Genomic DNA, 15750 nt, shown 5'->3' with positions numbered 1-15750 from the left:
CACAACCTGAGATTGGGACCTGTGAAATTTGGATATAATGCACAAATATTTCCATTCCAGAGCGACACTGACTCCCCAGCTGTGAGCAGTTCTCTCTTGGCCAGTAAAAAATCAGGCCCAGCTTCTGAGAAGAGGTGCCACAAGGGCTCAGGATAAAAAGGGATGGGAATATTAGATGGCCCAGACTCCTTTCCTCCCTGAGTTTCTGACAGCCTGTCCACCAACACTAGTATCCGAGCCTAAGACTTCCCTGAGCATATCTGAGCTTCAATATACAATAGCGAAGGAAACTGAAAAGCATATAAATCCTTCCCTGTGCAGGCAGATGCATAGTTACTTTTCCTTGGCTATACTATAATTATCTGTTAGATTCCTCTATCTTCAACCTGAATGATGTCTGAGTCTTAACTGTATTTTTACCCCCACAAAATTAGAGTTTGGAAAGTACACGATGAGCATATTTGTACAGGAAGGAGTAGATCAGAGCCACAGAGCATGCGGGGTAGTCCCCGATGCTCACTGTCTTCCTTAACACATTCTGCACAGCTCTGAGAATGGGAATCTTGTCATGTCAGGTGTCCCCTGCCGGGGAAGGATGGGGCACAAAGCTCATGCTTCTGTTATTTTCCCCCACAGACAAGACCATCTGCATTGGTCCGGTGCTGGCTGCATTTTGGTCCCCAGCAATGGCTAGGATATCACTGTTGGGACAGATTCCAAGCAGCTAGAGCAGGGCCTGAGGTGAATAGGGCAGGTGGATACTCATATTACGCTTAGTTAGGAAATTGTCATAGTGGAGCATGGGTTTTGGAGGAGGATGAAGGCGTGTTAGTTTCCACAGAGATTTGATTTCCAAGTAAAATAAGAAAGGCTTTGTGTTTACGTGAGAGATGTAAGTGGTTCCTGTTATCCAATGACAGGAATCTTTCCTTGTTTTCATGTATTCTGTGTACCTCTCTGCTGGGGAACTTAGGGAGGCAGATCCCATCCAACCATATTCTTACTATCGCCTCTATTGGCAATCTGCCTTCCCTGCTGAGATGAGGCAGAGTTCTTTGCTGTGGGAGACCCACAAGGAAACCCCTGTTCAGGTCACCATGAAGGTCTTGAACAGAAACTTAACCAGTTTGCTTTTGTAGTCTTCGGTCTCAATTTTCTATAGTGACACTTATCATGGAAGGGCTCTGCTGTTGCAGAGCGCAGAGGACTCTTCAGTCTCACTTTATGTTCATTTATTTGCCATAGGTTCCTGTGATCAATGGCTGATGGAAAGCCCATTGCAGTCATTAAGTCTCAGTCTTTACATCTGTAACACGGAATAGCATGACCCTACTGAATGGTGGCCAGTGAAGACCCCAAAACGGGGCAGAAGTATTTCAGAATTCCTGGGATTTGTTCCCCTACTTTTCCTAGGATTGTCTTCCAGCTTCCGATGTCTATGCATTGTTGGTACTAAGGATTGGAGGCACTTCTCTGGGACACCTCCATTGTCCCAGAGATTCCAGAGGTATGCCACATAATCCACAGTTTCTCAGGACATACAGACACAGAACATGGGTCTGAGTGATGATAATGAGCAGGTGTAATTTCCAGATGCTATGTTCTCAGATCTCTCCCATCAGGTATGTGAGATGGTCACCAAAAATTCACCCAGAAAGGACCTAGAGGAAGCCCAATCATTGCACCTCTACCAACTCAACCCCACCAACCTTCACAATAGTAGAACTGGGGCATAGGGGATAGAAATATCCCAGAGGACAAAGCGGATATATGTGTTCAAGGAGGTTGCTGAAGAAAGACTCCAACAGAGGGGAATATGTTAGAGCTGGATTTGAAGGATGGGTAAGAGCTTTCTGGGGAGCCCAGTGGCAATTGTAGTCAGAGGAACCCACATGGGAAGAGATGTGCACACTTAGCTTGCTCGAAGGATTTCATGTATTTAAAAATAAAGGAAGCCATGGTGACAAGGGCAAGTGAGGGATTTAATTAAGTACGGTGACTTTACCTGAGTTTCTGTAACCTTTGAGATTACCGATAACACTGATTGAGTTGTTTATTGATTCTGGACAGAATATGATCTCAAAGGTCAATCTGGGAGTGTGTCCATGATGCTTTGCCAACACTCATGGCTGGGGGAAAGGGCCCTGCTACTGGCTCCAGTTCCAGTCCTGCCCCATTTTCAGTATACACATTCCAGCCTCACAGAATCATTGCGATGGGAAGGGAAGCTGCACACACGCAGGTCATCAAAGACTAGCCCACACTGCTGAACAAAAGTAGAGGAGACTCACAGAGAGAAAGTGGCCATGGACCTGATCCCAAGCTTTTCCACAGAAACCTGGCTTCTTCTGGCCACCAGCCTGGTGCTGTTCTACCTGTAAGTAACTACCCAGGTTCATCATCCCCGGAACCTTCAATTTGTGTTGCTAATCAGCATCCACTCCCTTTTCCTTGTCTGTTTTGAGAGTCAAAGGAATTAAGAAAGGAGAAGTTGCTTAAGTGTTGAGTACTTCAAACATGCTGTGAACACCTAAAAGATTATTATTGACCTCACCAGATCTACTGAAGTATACCTACCACACCGCAACTCCAATTCCTGTAGCTAGGAGGGTTTGAGTGACAGTAGTTGCTTCTGGGGGTGATCTTCTGATGGACCACCAGTTGGGACCTAGACTAATTAAGCAGAATTCAAGAGAGGCAGAATAAAATCAACAGGCCGCAATACCCTGGGGTCCTCATCCCTTTTCTAATCTATGGGGATTCTGGAGGCCGAGGGAGTGGCTTGAGTCATTGGCACATTACCTTCACCTTCTGGTCTGTGCCTTCCACAGGATATGTATTGGATTGGGCCTGTATCACTAGGTGGCTCCTGCTCCCCTCCCCCTCTACCGCCAGGCATTATGAATACAAGGCACCTGATGCACCCTGACAACCGAGGGGGTGCTAGAGATGCTTTTTCCCCTCTTCTGACTGAGCTCTTCCCTCTTTCCTGCACCCCTCTACTGGCCATCCCTCACCCTGTACTGTGCAGAACTCCTTACCCCTAAATCAACATCTTTAGAGCTGAGGAGACTTGGTGGAAACCTTCAAAATTTATTCATTTCACCTTTTCCTTCCAGTCTCTGGAATGGTTAGCATCAGGATAAAGATTTCTTTCCCCTATCCCTCAATATGAACCTGCCAGCAGCCAAGAGGCAGAGCTCTGAAAGCCAATTTGGATTTTAACTATGCTTTTGCCTTTATATTACAGTATTGGAGGAGGAATTGAAACATCTGGCAGAGGAATTCCTTTCAGTGATGGGATTCCCACCATCGTGGAGCAGTTTGGGAAAGGATTGAGTTTTACAACATGGGTAGGGACAGACCCTCCATGTCATATTTGACCTCTGTCTCAATTTCACTCTCTTTAAGAGGAGGAAATCATGAGATGTGAACATAGAACATGGAACATAGAACATTTTCATTTTCTAAGAGAAAGGTTAGAATGCTAGGTAGTGTGGCAAGACATTTTCTGTATGATGACATTTAAAATGAATAGGTAGTGTTTAATTTCACTCTACTTAAAATAGGGTTGGGTTTTGTTTTTTTTCTTTTTTCTGAGATAAAAGTCTTTCCTGTATGCTTTTTCCTACCAATAAAAGAGGGCTGTTGGTTCAGCCTATGTGACTATAAAGGTGCATAAATAGCTTACGTCTTCTAGAGTAATATGAATTTAGTGTACACATGCATACATCCATGATATAGGCTGTATGTGTCTCAAATGCAAGTGTCCACTTGTTTTTAAGGATCTCACTACTCACCACAGATGAGTAGTGAGACAGAGCCTGAACTGATGTGAGAGGCATCCAGGTAGAATTGGGGATGGAGCGGGAGAATATTCCTCCCTCAGAACAGACCTCCCAGAAATACTCCTCTGTCCTGGTCCCACAGGAGATCATCATGGGACCATAAGGTTAGCATCTTGTCTGCTTGAAGCGAGGGAACAAGAACACACCATGTAAGTTCCAGTGTGTCATCTGGCAGTGGGGCTGTCACTGGATACTGTCACCACCAGGCAAAAAGCACTATAGACTAAGACACTGGTGTAACCAAGACTCAGTAGCTGTAGACAGTGCCCTCTGCAGGATGGAATGCAAAAACATTTTTTTTTTTTTTGGTAAATTTATTTTTTATTGGTGTTCAATTTGCCAACATATAGAATAACACCCAGTGCTCATCCCATCAAGTGCCCCACTCAGTGCCCGTTACACAGTCACCCCCACCACCCGCCCTCCTCCCCTTCCACCACCCCTAGTTCCTTTCCGAGAGTTAGCAGTCTCTCATCAAAAACAATTTTAAAAAATGGCTTCATTGTTAGGCCCTTCATTTGTACCAGCAGCTGCGTGACTCTACCAAGAAGAGGAGGCTGGAAAGAATCAGAAAAAATCACTCAGCCCACTCCCTGTCATCTTATGGAGCCATGTGGCTTTAGACAGTACACAAGATCTTTCCTTGGGACCAGTGTTCCTGACTATCCCTCACTTGCTTGGCCTCACTTGGGAGTTCATGGAGCACAGTGAATGTTCAGAAACAGGTCTTGATTTAGAGTGGTGGTGAGGGCAAGAAGAGAATGGAAGTGGGACCACCTAAGACTACCCTGGCTTCTACAATTGGTGCTGATGAGTCCAGCTGTACTAGAGGAAGGATCCAAACACTCAGTCGGGCACAGCTGAGGTACATCCACTGGTCCCTCAAATACTGGTCATTTTGTGCAATTTTGTGAGTTTGTTTACATTTTATATGATTTGCTGGATTTGTAGGGACTATTTTGAACATTTACTGTCTTCAGGCTAGTCCCCCGAGATGAGGAGACAAGGTCTTCATTCCAATCTATGGAACATTTTATCATTACTCATTTTTGTTGCATAACATGTATTCTGCTGTCAACTGGAGGTGTCTGGACTTTGGAAGGTCTCATATCAGATAGCACCTGCAGGGCATGTACCATCTCTACCCAACACCGTTTCCAACTGTACTTTCCTTATTTTCCTCTATGGGGTAAGCCTTGTAGGCTTAGCAGGTTTGTGGGTAAAATGGTTTCTGGCAGCTCCTGGCCTCAGCCTCTCTTCTTCCTCCACCCTGCCATCCCTCAGCAAACCTAAGTAGAAGGGTTCTAAGTATCCCCCAGTTGTGGGATTCTACACATGACACATGAAAGAAAGATGATTGTAGGCAAGCCTGTCATAGGGAACATCAACCGTAATGGGTTTCTCAGACAGTGGAAGCACAGAGCCAGTAAACTAACTGCTTTGTGAGTAACCATCTTGAAGAGAAAATGAGTGTACCTGGCAGTGTGCTGAGCCGGTGAGTATCACAGGTTGAAGGACCAGATGCCACGACGGGAAGAATCGTCTGGAAGGGGATTGTTTCCTTACTGATTCTTTTATATGGAGTCATTTGGGGCACATATGGGCCAGTCTGTCTTCTCTGCAGCTCAAGAGAACCAGACTTCCTGACAACAGAGACTCGGGTGGAGCTGAATTTCACTTTTCTATGGGACAGTGAAGTTTGGGCATAATTTTTATTATACAAACATAAGGGCACTGTAGTTGCTCAAGGCGTCTCTCTCTGAAGATAGATTTAAGAAGACCCATATTCAGAACCATCACAGAGCCTATACTGAAAGAAAAGCACAAAGATCTCTGAGCAAACTGTATGAGTATTTTCATGGTCGGCTCTCAGTAACCTCTCAGCTCTTGAGTAGATGCAATTAAGCAAAATCTCATCACTAGAGTAGAGAATCACATTTCCTCTTTCCACCTAGAATGAGAATCTCCAAAATCATGGAAGAGTCATTTACTAAATAGGCATAACTGAATTTCCTGGAAGAAATCAGCATGAATCTTTCAGGAGCACTCAAGGGTGGAATATTTATCAAATATTCATTCTAGGATTGAGACCACGACATTTTCAGCTACTCTTAGCTAATCATTATTACGTTTTGACAGTCTCACAGTGGAGACTGGAAAGGAGATGATCAACATCATCATCAGATGATGATGAGCGAATGCAATTTTTGCTGTTGGAATTGTTGTTATCATTTCTTGCCGATTGTTACCTCCTCCCTCCCTTGACTATTCCACTTCTGTGTCATTGACTGACCAGCCCCAGCACCTACTCCACCATCCCTGTGACCTGGCTTTCTCTTTTGCTTTATAGCTATGGGACCTACACGCATGGACTTTTTAAGAAGCTGGGAATTCCTGGGCCAACACCTCTGCCTTTTTTGGGAACTGTTCTTGGCTACCGTAATGTGAGTATTGTTTGAGCTATGACTTTTGCTTCTGTCAGTTGCAAGTCCCACTTTAATTCCATAATAAAAGTGCTCCTTCTCATGAGGAAATCTTCGATTTCTGACTTTCCAGAAATGGTGTCAAGTCTACCCCAGAGCTCTATTGTCTGTTATTACGAGCCTCCGGGTTTGCCTCAGTGGGCAGCCCAGCTCTCTGACTAATTCCGCATGGAACTTGATGCTTTAGGTCATGAGCATTATGAAGAGGCTTTTGTTTTGTTTTTGGAAGGTGTGGATTCCCAGGAAGGCATCATCATATTGGTATTAGGAGAAGAGAACCAAGGGTGTCCGTGCTAGTGGTCCAGTGAGCTATGTATGCTAGAATCAGACTTTTTTGTTCTTGCACAAGCCCTGGATAGCCCTTTCCATTTCCCGGATGGTTCTCGAACTTCAGATTATTGGGCAGCCCAAGATTCACCACTGGGGAATTTGCACATACTTGAATTCTCTCACGAACTGACCAATCCCCTGCAGTTATTTCCATGCATCTAATTCTCCCTTTGCTAACAGTGAAATCTCAGCTTTACTTCTCTGCCTTCAAAAGAGACACCCTATGTGTGAGTTCAGCAGGGAGGGAGTTTAACTGAGGTGAGATGCTGTTTCTCTATTGACTTCAGGTTTTAACCTTTAAAGGACTTGTGTTGGTTTTGGTTTTCCTACAAAGCAAGAACTACCCATATATCCCTAGAAAAGAGATACTTTGACAAAATTATTAAGAAATTAATGTAACTGGTTGGACCTGGGTGGGTAGCTCAGTTGGTTAAGCATGAGACCTTAGAGTTCAGCTCAGATCATGATCTCAGGGTCATGGGATGGAGCCCAGCATCTGTTCCACATGCAGCATTGAGTCTGCTTCAGATTCTCTCTCTTCCTCTCCCTTTGCTTCTTCCCTGAACCCCCCACCCTGCTTGTGCTCTCTCTCTTTCTTTTTTGAAATAAGTCAATAAAATCTTTAAGAAAAAAGAAATTAATGTAATTGAATGGAATATACTAGTGACACACAGACGGATGTTGGTAGAGTGGTTGTGGGTAATCCAGCTTTGATGCCTTGTCTGAAGCCTAGCCTCTGGACAGGGGTTAGAAGATCACATAGAGGAAGTCAGCAGTCTCACCTGCAAGCTGCTCTCTGCTGTGGAGTTCCTTTCCCACAGATCTGAGGCTTGTTTCTCTGATTCTGCTTTTCCCTACTGAGACTCTCAGTGCTCAATTATCGTCTAAGAACTTCTGGACTTTCCCTCTGAAGAAACAATAATTTTCTTCCCACTTTTCCCAGATCAATTTCTTAGTACATACACCCAAGACCACATTTCTGGGATCCTGATTTGTATTGTTAAAACATCAAAATCACAGATGAAATGAAGGCACTAGAAGTCTTGTTGTTGTTCTTTTAGTGATAGAAGTGAAAAATCTTATCAAGTGCCTTATTTGGCTCTGATATTAGTGGGATGGGGGCATTATCTCCTCTCTGTGTTGTGATGGAGAACTGGAAGGGGAGTCCACTCTGTCATTCATTCATTCCTCACTGTCTCACTAAACAAGCATGTTTTTTTTTAATTAATTTTGATTGGTGTTCAATTTACCAATATACAGACAAACACCCAGTGCTCATCCCGTCAAGTGTCTACCTCAGTGCCTGTCACCCATTCCCCTCCAACACTCGCCCTCCTCCCCTTCCACCACCCCTAGTTCGTTTCCCCAAGTTAGGAGTCTTTATGTTCTGTCTCCCATCCTGATATTTCCCAACATTTCTTTTCCCTTCCTTTATATTCCCTTTCACTATTATTCATATTCCCCAAATGAATGAGAACATACACTGTTTGTCCTTCTCCGATTGACTTATTTCACTCAGCATAATACCCTCCAGTTCCATCCACGTTGAAGCAAATGTTGGGTATTTGTCGTTTCTAATTGCTGAGGAATATTCCATTGTATACATAAACCACATCTTCTTTATCCATTCATCTTTCGATGGACACTGAGGCTCCTTCCACAGTTTGGCTATTGTGGCCATTGCTGATAGAAACATCGGGGTGCAGGTGTCCCGACGTTTCATTGCATCTGAATCTTTGGGGTAAATCCCCAACAGTGCAGTTTCTGGGTCGTAGGGCAGGTCTATTTTTAACTCTTTGAGGAACCTCCACACAGTTTTCCAGAGCGGCTGCACCAGTTCACATTCCCACCAACAGTGTAAGAGGGTTCCCTTCTCTCCGCATCCTCTCCAATATTTGTGGTTTCCTGCCTTGTTAATTTTCCCCATTCTCACTGGTGTGAGGTGGTATCTCATTGTGGTTTTGATTTGTATTTCCCTGATGGCAAGTGATGCAGAGCATTTTCTCATGTGCATGTTGGCCATGTCCATGTCTTCTCTGTGAGATTTCTCTTCATGTCTTTTGCCCATTTCATGATTGGATTGTTTGTTTCTTTGGTGTTGAGTTTAAGAAGTTCTTTATAGATCTTGGAAACTAGCCCTTTATCTGATATGTCATTTGCAAATATCTTCTCCCATTCTGTAGGTTGTCTTTTAGTTTTGTTGACTGTATCCTTTGCTGTGCAAAAGCTTCTTATCTTGATGAAGTCCCAATAGTTCATTTTTGCTTTTGTTTCTTTTGCCTTTGTGGATGTATCTTGCAAGAAGTTACTGTGGCCGAGTTCAAAGAGGGTGTTGCCTGTGTTCTCTTCTATGATTTTGATGGAATCTTGTCTCACATTTAGATCTCTCATCCATTTTGAGTTTATCTTTGTGTATGGTGAAAGAGAGTGGTCCAGTTTCATTCTTCTGCATGTGGATGTCCAATTTTCCCAGCACCATTTATTGAAGAGACTGTCTTTCTGCCAATGGATAGTCTTTCCTCCTTTATCGAATATTAGATGACCATACTTTTCAGGGTCCACTTCTGGGTTCTCTATTCTGTTCCATTGATCTATGTGTCTGTTTTTTGTGCCAGTACCACACTGTCTTGATGACCACAGCTTTGTAGTACAACCTGAAATCTGGCATTGTGATGCCCCCAGCTATGGTTTTCTTTTTTAAAATTCTCCTGGCTATTCGGGGTCTTTTCTGATTCCACACAAATCTTAAAATAATTTGTTCTAACTCTCTGAAGAAAGTCCATGGTATTTTGATAGGGATTGCATTAAACGTGTAAATTGCCCTGGGTAACATTGACATTTTCACAATATTAATTCTGCCAATCCATGAGCATGGAATATTTTTCCATCTCTTTGTGTCTTCCTCAATTTCTTTCAGAAGTGTGCTATAGTTTTTAGGGTATAGATCCTTCACCTCTTTGGTTAGGTTTATTCCTAGGTATCTTATGCTTTTGGGTGCAATTGTAAATGGGTTTGACTCCTTAATTTCTCTTTCTTCAGTCTCATTGTTAGTGTATAGAAATGCCATTGATTTCTGGGTATTGATTTTGTATCCTGCCACGCTACCAAATTGCTGTATGAGTTCTAGCAATCTTGGGGTGGAGGCTTTTGGGTTTTCTATGTAGAGCATCATGTCATCAGGGAAGACGGAGAGTTTGACTTCTTCTTTGCCAATTTGAATGCCTTTAATGTCTTTTTGTTGTCTGATTGCTGAGGCGAGGACTTCCAGAACTATGTTGAACAGCAGTGGTGAGAGTGGACATCCCTGTCTTGTTCCTGATCTTAGGGGAAAGGCTCCCAGTGCTTCCCCATTGAGAATGATATTTGCTGTGGGCTTTTTGTAGTTGTCTTTTAAGATGCTGAGGAAAGTTCCCTCTATCCCTACACTCTGAAGGGTTTTGATCAGGAATGGATGCTGTATTTTGTCAAATGCTTTCTCTGCATCTAATGAGAGGATCATATGGTTCTTGGTTTTTCTCTTGCTGATATGATGAATCACATTGATGGTTTTACGAGTGTTGAACCAGCCTTGTGTCCCGGGGATAAATCCTACTTGGTCATGGTGAATAATTTTCTTAATGTGTTGTTGGATCCTATTGGCTAGTATCTTGTTGAGAATTTTTGCATCCATGTTCATCAGGGATATTGGTCTGTAATTCTCCTTTTTGGTGGGGTCTTTGTCTGGTTTCGGAATTAAGGTGATGCTGGCCTCATAGAACGAATTTGGAAGTACTCCATCTCTTTCTATCTTTCCAGACAGCTTTAGTAGAATAGGTATGATTTCTTCTTTAAATGTTTGATAGAATTCCCCTGGGAAGCCATCTGGCCCTGGACTCTTGTGTCTTGGGAGGTTTTTGATGACTGCTTCAATTTCCTCCCTGGTTATTGGCCTGTTCAGGTTTTCTATTTCTTCCTGCTCCAGTTTTGGTAGTTTGTGGCTTTCCAGGAATGCGTCCATTTCTTCTAGATTTCCTAATTTATTGGCGTACAGCTGTTCATAATATGTTTTTAAAATCGTTTGTATTTCCTTGGTGTTGGTGGTGATCTCTCCTTTCTCATTCATGATTTTATTAATTTGAGTCTTCTCTCTCTTCTTTTTAATAAGGTTGGCTAATGGTTTATCTATCTTATTAATTCTTTCAAAGAACCAACTCCTGGTTCTGTTGATCTGTTCCACAGTTCTTTTGGTCTCGATGTCATTGAGTTCTGCTCGAATTTTAATTAACTGTCTTCTTCTGCTGGGGGTGGGGTCTATTTGTTGCTTTTTCTCTAGTTCCTTTATGTGTAAGGTGGGCTTTTGAATTTGAGATCTTTCCAGTTTTTGAATGGATGCTTGTATTGCGATGTATTTCCCCCTCAGGACTGCTTTTGCTGCATCCCAAAGATTTTGAACGGTTGTATCTTCATTCTCATTAGTTTCCATGAATCTTTTTAAGTCTTCCTTAATTTCCTGGTTGACCTTTTCATCTTTTAGCAGGATGGTCCTTAACCTCCACGTGTTTGTGGTCCTTCGAAACTTCTTGTTGTGATTAAGTTCTAATTTCAAGGCATTATGGTCTGAGAGTATACAGGGGACTATTCCGATCTTTTGGTATCGGTTCAGACCCGATTTGTGACCCAGTATGTGGTCTATTCTGGAGAAAGTTCCATGTGCACTTGAGAAGAATGTGTATTCAGTTGAGTTTGGATGTAAAGTTCTGTAGATATCTGTGAAATCCATCTGGTCCAGTGTATCATTTAAAGCTCTCGTTTCTTTGGATATGTTGTGCTTAGAAGACCTATCTAGTATAGAGAGAGCTAGATTGAAGTCACCAAGTTTAAGTGTATTATTATCAAAGTATTTCTTCAGTTTGGTTATTAATTGGTTTAAATATTTGGCAGCTCCCACATTCGGGGCATATATATTGAGGATTGTTAAGTCCTCTTGTTGGATAGATCCTTTGAGTATGAGATAGTGTCCCTCTTCATCTCTCACTATAGTCTTCGGGGTAAATTTTAATTTATCTGATATAAGGATGGCAACCCCTGCTTTCTTTTGAGGACCATTTGAATGGTAAATGGTTCTCCAACCTTTTATTTTCAGGTTGTAGGTGTCCTTCTGTCTAAAATGAGTCTCTTGTAGACAGCAAATAGATGGGTCCTGCTGTTTTATCCAGTCTGAAACCCTGCGCCTTTTGATGGGGTCATTAAGCCCGTTCACGTTCAGAGTTACTATTGATAGATATGAGTTTAGTGTCATCATATCTATTCAGTCCTTGTTTTTGTGGATTATTCCACTGAACTTCTTCTTAAAGGGGAATTTTAAGAGTCCCCCTTAAAATTTCTTGCAGAGCTGGTTTGGCGGTTACATATTCTTTCAGTTCCTGCCTGTCTTGGAAGCTCTTTATCTCTCCTTCCATTTTGAATGAAAGCCTTGCTGGATAAAGTATTCTTGGTTGCATGTTCTTTTCATTTAGGACCCTAAATATATCCTGCCAGCCCTTTCTGGCCCGCCAGGTCTCTGTGGAGAGGTCTGCTGTTACCCTAATATTCCTCCCCATAAAAGTCAGGGACTTTTTTTCTCTTGCTGCTTTAAGGATCTTCTCCTTATCTTTGGAATTTGCAAGCTTCACTATTAAATATCGAAGTGTTGAACGGTTTTTGTTGATTTTAGGGGGGGATCTCTCTATTTCCTGGATCTGAATGCCTGTTTCCCTTCCCAGATTAGGAAAGTTTTCAGCTAGGATTTGTTCGAATACATATTCTGGCCCTCTGGCCCTTTCCGCGCCCTCAGGAACCCCAATTAAACGTAGGTTTTTCTTCCTCAGGCTGTCATATATTCCCCTTAATCTATCCTCATGATCTTTTAATTGCTTGTCTCTTTTTTCCTCAGTTTCCCTCTTTGCCATCAACTTGTCTTCTATGTCACTCACTCGTTCTTCCACCTCGTTAACCCTCGTCGTTAGCACTTCAGTTTGGATTGCATCTCATTTAATTGATTTTTAATTTCTGCCTGATTGGATCTAAATTCTGCAGTCATGAAGTCTCTTGAGTCCTTTATGGTTTTTTCTAGAGCCACCAGTAGCTGTAAAATAGTGCTTCTGAATTGGCTTTCTGACATTGAATTGTAATCCAGATTTTGTAACTCTGTGGGAGAGAGGGCTGTTTCTGATTCTTTTTTTTGAGGTGAGGTTTTCCTTCTAGTCATTTTGCTCAGTGCAGAGTGGCCAAAAACAAGTTGTATTGGGAAAAGGAGAAAAATTGAGAGAAGGAAAGAAAAGAGAAAAAGAAAAAAGAGAAAGAAGAGAAAAAAGGGGAAAAAGATAAGAAAAAGAAAGAAAAAGAAAGAAAGGAGAAAAAAGAAAAAAAGGGGGGTGGGGTGGGGGAAGCAATCAGAAATCAAGAAGAAAGAGAGAGAAAAAAAAGCACAAAACAAAAACAAAAACACGGGGGAGTATCTTCCGATTCTGTATACTTTAAGTCACTTGACTTCCCTTGGAACTGGTCCGTGTCGCTGGTCTTCTGGGGGAGGGGCCTGCTGTGCTGATTCTCAGGTGTTAGCACTTGGGGGAGCTGCTCTGCCCCTGCCTGGTGCAGGCCTCAGAGGGAGTTGTTCACCCAGTGAGGCCCCGGGAGGAAGCCACAGTGGCGGGGGCAGCTCTGGGACCCTGGAGTCAGCTCCCGCAGTAGCTCCGGGGCTCTCTGTCTGCAGGGCCTGGGGGCTCCGGGGCGGGGCCTCTGATCTGCTCAGTTCCAGGCAGGAGAGTCCTCGCTGTCCTGGGCCCTCCCGGCCTCTGCCTGTCCCGGGGGGAGGCCGGATCCTGGGCTGTGTCCCAGCGCCCTGTGCTCCGGAACCTGCGCTGTTGGATTCGCTCCCGCCCCACAGCCCCCTCCGCGGAGCCGCCGCCCGAGCCCCTCCGAGCTGTTCCCGGAGCCGCGCCGCCCCCTCCGCGCGGAGCTTCTTCCTCCGCCCGAGCCCCTCCCAGCTGTTCCCGGAGCCCCGCAGCCCCCTCCGCGGAGCCGCCGCCCGAGCCCCTCCGAGCTGCTCCGGGTCCCGCCGCGCGCTGCAGCCCTTAGGGAGCTCGGCGCACTCTTCCCGGGGCGCAGGTGCCTGTTAGTGTCCCCGGGAGCCCGAGGGCATCCCCGCCCTCCTGGGTCCTGCTCTAACTCCCTGCGAGCCCCTTTCCGCCCGGGAAGGTCGGTGCAGCTCCTGCTCCTCCGGGACGGGGCTCTCCTGTCCTGGGGACACTCGCCCCGGCCTCAGCCCGGCTCCTCGGGGGCCCCTCCCCCTTGGAGGCCTTCTGTGTCTTTATTTCTTTTTCCCCGTCTTCCTACCTTGATAGAAGCGCGAACTCTTCTCTCTGTAGCGTTCCAGCTGGTCTCTCTTTAAATCTCAGGCCGAATTCGTAGATTTTCAGGATGATTGAATGGTTTTCTAGGTAATTTGTTGAGGACAGGTGACTTGGAGACCCTACTCTTCCGCCATCTTGCCCCTCCCCCCCAACAAGCATGTTTAGACTCATGTAAAACTGCTAGATTAAAAGAGGTCACTGGTGCCCTAATATCTTAAATCCACTAGGGCACCGGGGTGGCTCAGTAGTTGGGCATCTGCCTTGGCTCAGTCATGATCCCGGGGTCCTGGGATCGAGTCCTACATAACGCACCCCACAGGGAGCCTGCTTCTCCCTCTGCCTATGTCTCTGCCTATCTCTGTGTGTCTCTCACGAATAAATAAATAAAAATCTTTTTTAAAAAATTAAAAAATAAAGAGTTAAAAATTAACGTAAAATAAAACAAATATCCTAAATCCACTGGAATCTAGTAGGGCTCATGAGATCAACAAGCAGAATGCTATCTGACATTCAGAATATGCAGCCATGCTGCCTTTCCCTCAGCTCCAGTTTTCTACATGGCCCTGAGGTAATGATTCAGAGGGTTCTGAGATTTAGATATAATGCACAAGCCAAACACATCAGACACAGAGACTACCCAGCCCTCCAGACAGGGTAAGATGTTCAGTATCTCCAACACTTGGAAATAGTGCAAGAGGGACATGAAATTCTCCATTTCCATATATCCTCTGTTTTCTCTCATTTCTGATAGCCCCCTGTGATTAACAGCTTCCCTCTATCTGCTAGTGAGAGGCTGTAAGGCACATTTCATGCGATCTAAGTCATTTTGTTCCCCATTACCCATAGGGCTCAGTACATTTAGACTAATAATATGTTTTGCTTTTTCTTGCAGGGTTTTTGTGATTTTGATGAGAAATGTTTTAGAAAGTATGGAAGAGTGTGGGGGTGAGTATTCTGGACATTTCCATTGGCTAGGCCTGTTGTGATGAGGAGGACCCTGTGGTGTGGACAGTCTTAGTCGAGAGCCCCTTGTGATGAAGCCTGCTGTAGTAAAGCTTCTGGAGGCTCTCCTTCCCAAGATCCCATATGTCACCACGTGTGCAGCTCTAAGTGTAAATCGGACCTGGAGTGTATCCTTTATTTATAGTCTGGATTAAATATATCCTTTGAAAGAAGGGTTTGGATAAACAGAATGGAAAACCATTTCTACTCACCTTTTCTTTTTTTATGTATATTTTTTATTGGAATTCGATTTGCCAACTTATAACACCCAATGCTCATCCTGTCAAGTGCCCCTCCTCAGTGCCTGTCACCCAGTCACCCCATGCCCCCGCCCACCTCCCCTTCCACTATCCCTTGTTTGTTCCCCAATGTTAGGAGTCTCTCATGTTTTGTCACCCTCTCTAACTCATTTTCTCTGCTTTCCCCTGTAATCCCTTTCACTATTTTTTATATTCCCTGTATGAGTGAATTTACATAATGATTGTCCTCCGATTGACTTACTACTCACCTTTTTCTTACTTTTTTGTAAGTGTGGAGTTTGTTTTGTGTTTTTCTATTAGGCCCAGATTTTTCTTTCAACAGAAGTATTCAATGTGGAAGTATTTCTTTATTCTGTGGACTTGAGATGTAAGAGAATTTCAAGCCACAGTGTTTCCTGTGGACTGATGGACTTGGTGATTTTGTAGTATGATCTTGGCTTCTTGCCCTGGATGCTCC

The 15750-nt window shown here is 44.0% G+C and overlaps 1 protein-coding gene across 1 annotated transcript in view; it reads left to right on the top strand.

The window, feature by feature from the left end:
* Positions 1 to 2144: 2144 nt before the first annotated feature.
* LOC121486274 (cytochrome P450 3A12-like) overlaps positions 2145 to 15750 on the top strand; it is a 45054-nt gene continuing 31448 nt past the window's right edge. Inside the window, exons 1-3 of the mRNA XM_041747127.1 lie at positions 2145 to 2377; positions 6199 to 6292; positions 14924 to 14976. Of these exons, the coding sequence (XP_041603061.1) occupies positions 2307 to 2377; positions 6199 to 6292; positions 14924 to 14976 (218 nt within the window). The 5' untranslated portion in view covers positions 2145 to 2306. The remainder of the gene's footprint in view (positions 2378 to 6198; positions 6293 to 14923; positions 14977 to 15750) is intronic.

The sequence above is a fragment of the Vulpes lagopus genome, chromosome 3 (genome assembly GCF_018345385.1).
Source record: "Vulpes lagopus strain Blue_001 chromosome 3, ASM1834538v1, whole genome shotgun sequence".
In the NCBI taxonomy this organism is placed as follows: Eukaryota; Metazoa; Chordata; class Mammalia; order Carnivora; family Canidae; genus Vulpes; species Vulpes lagopus.
Note: the sequence above shows the minus strand (reverse complement) of the source record. Positions and strands in the feature narration are given on the sequence as shown.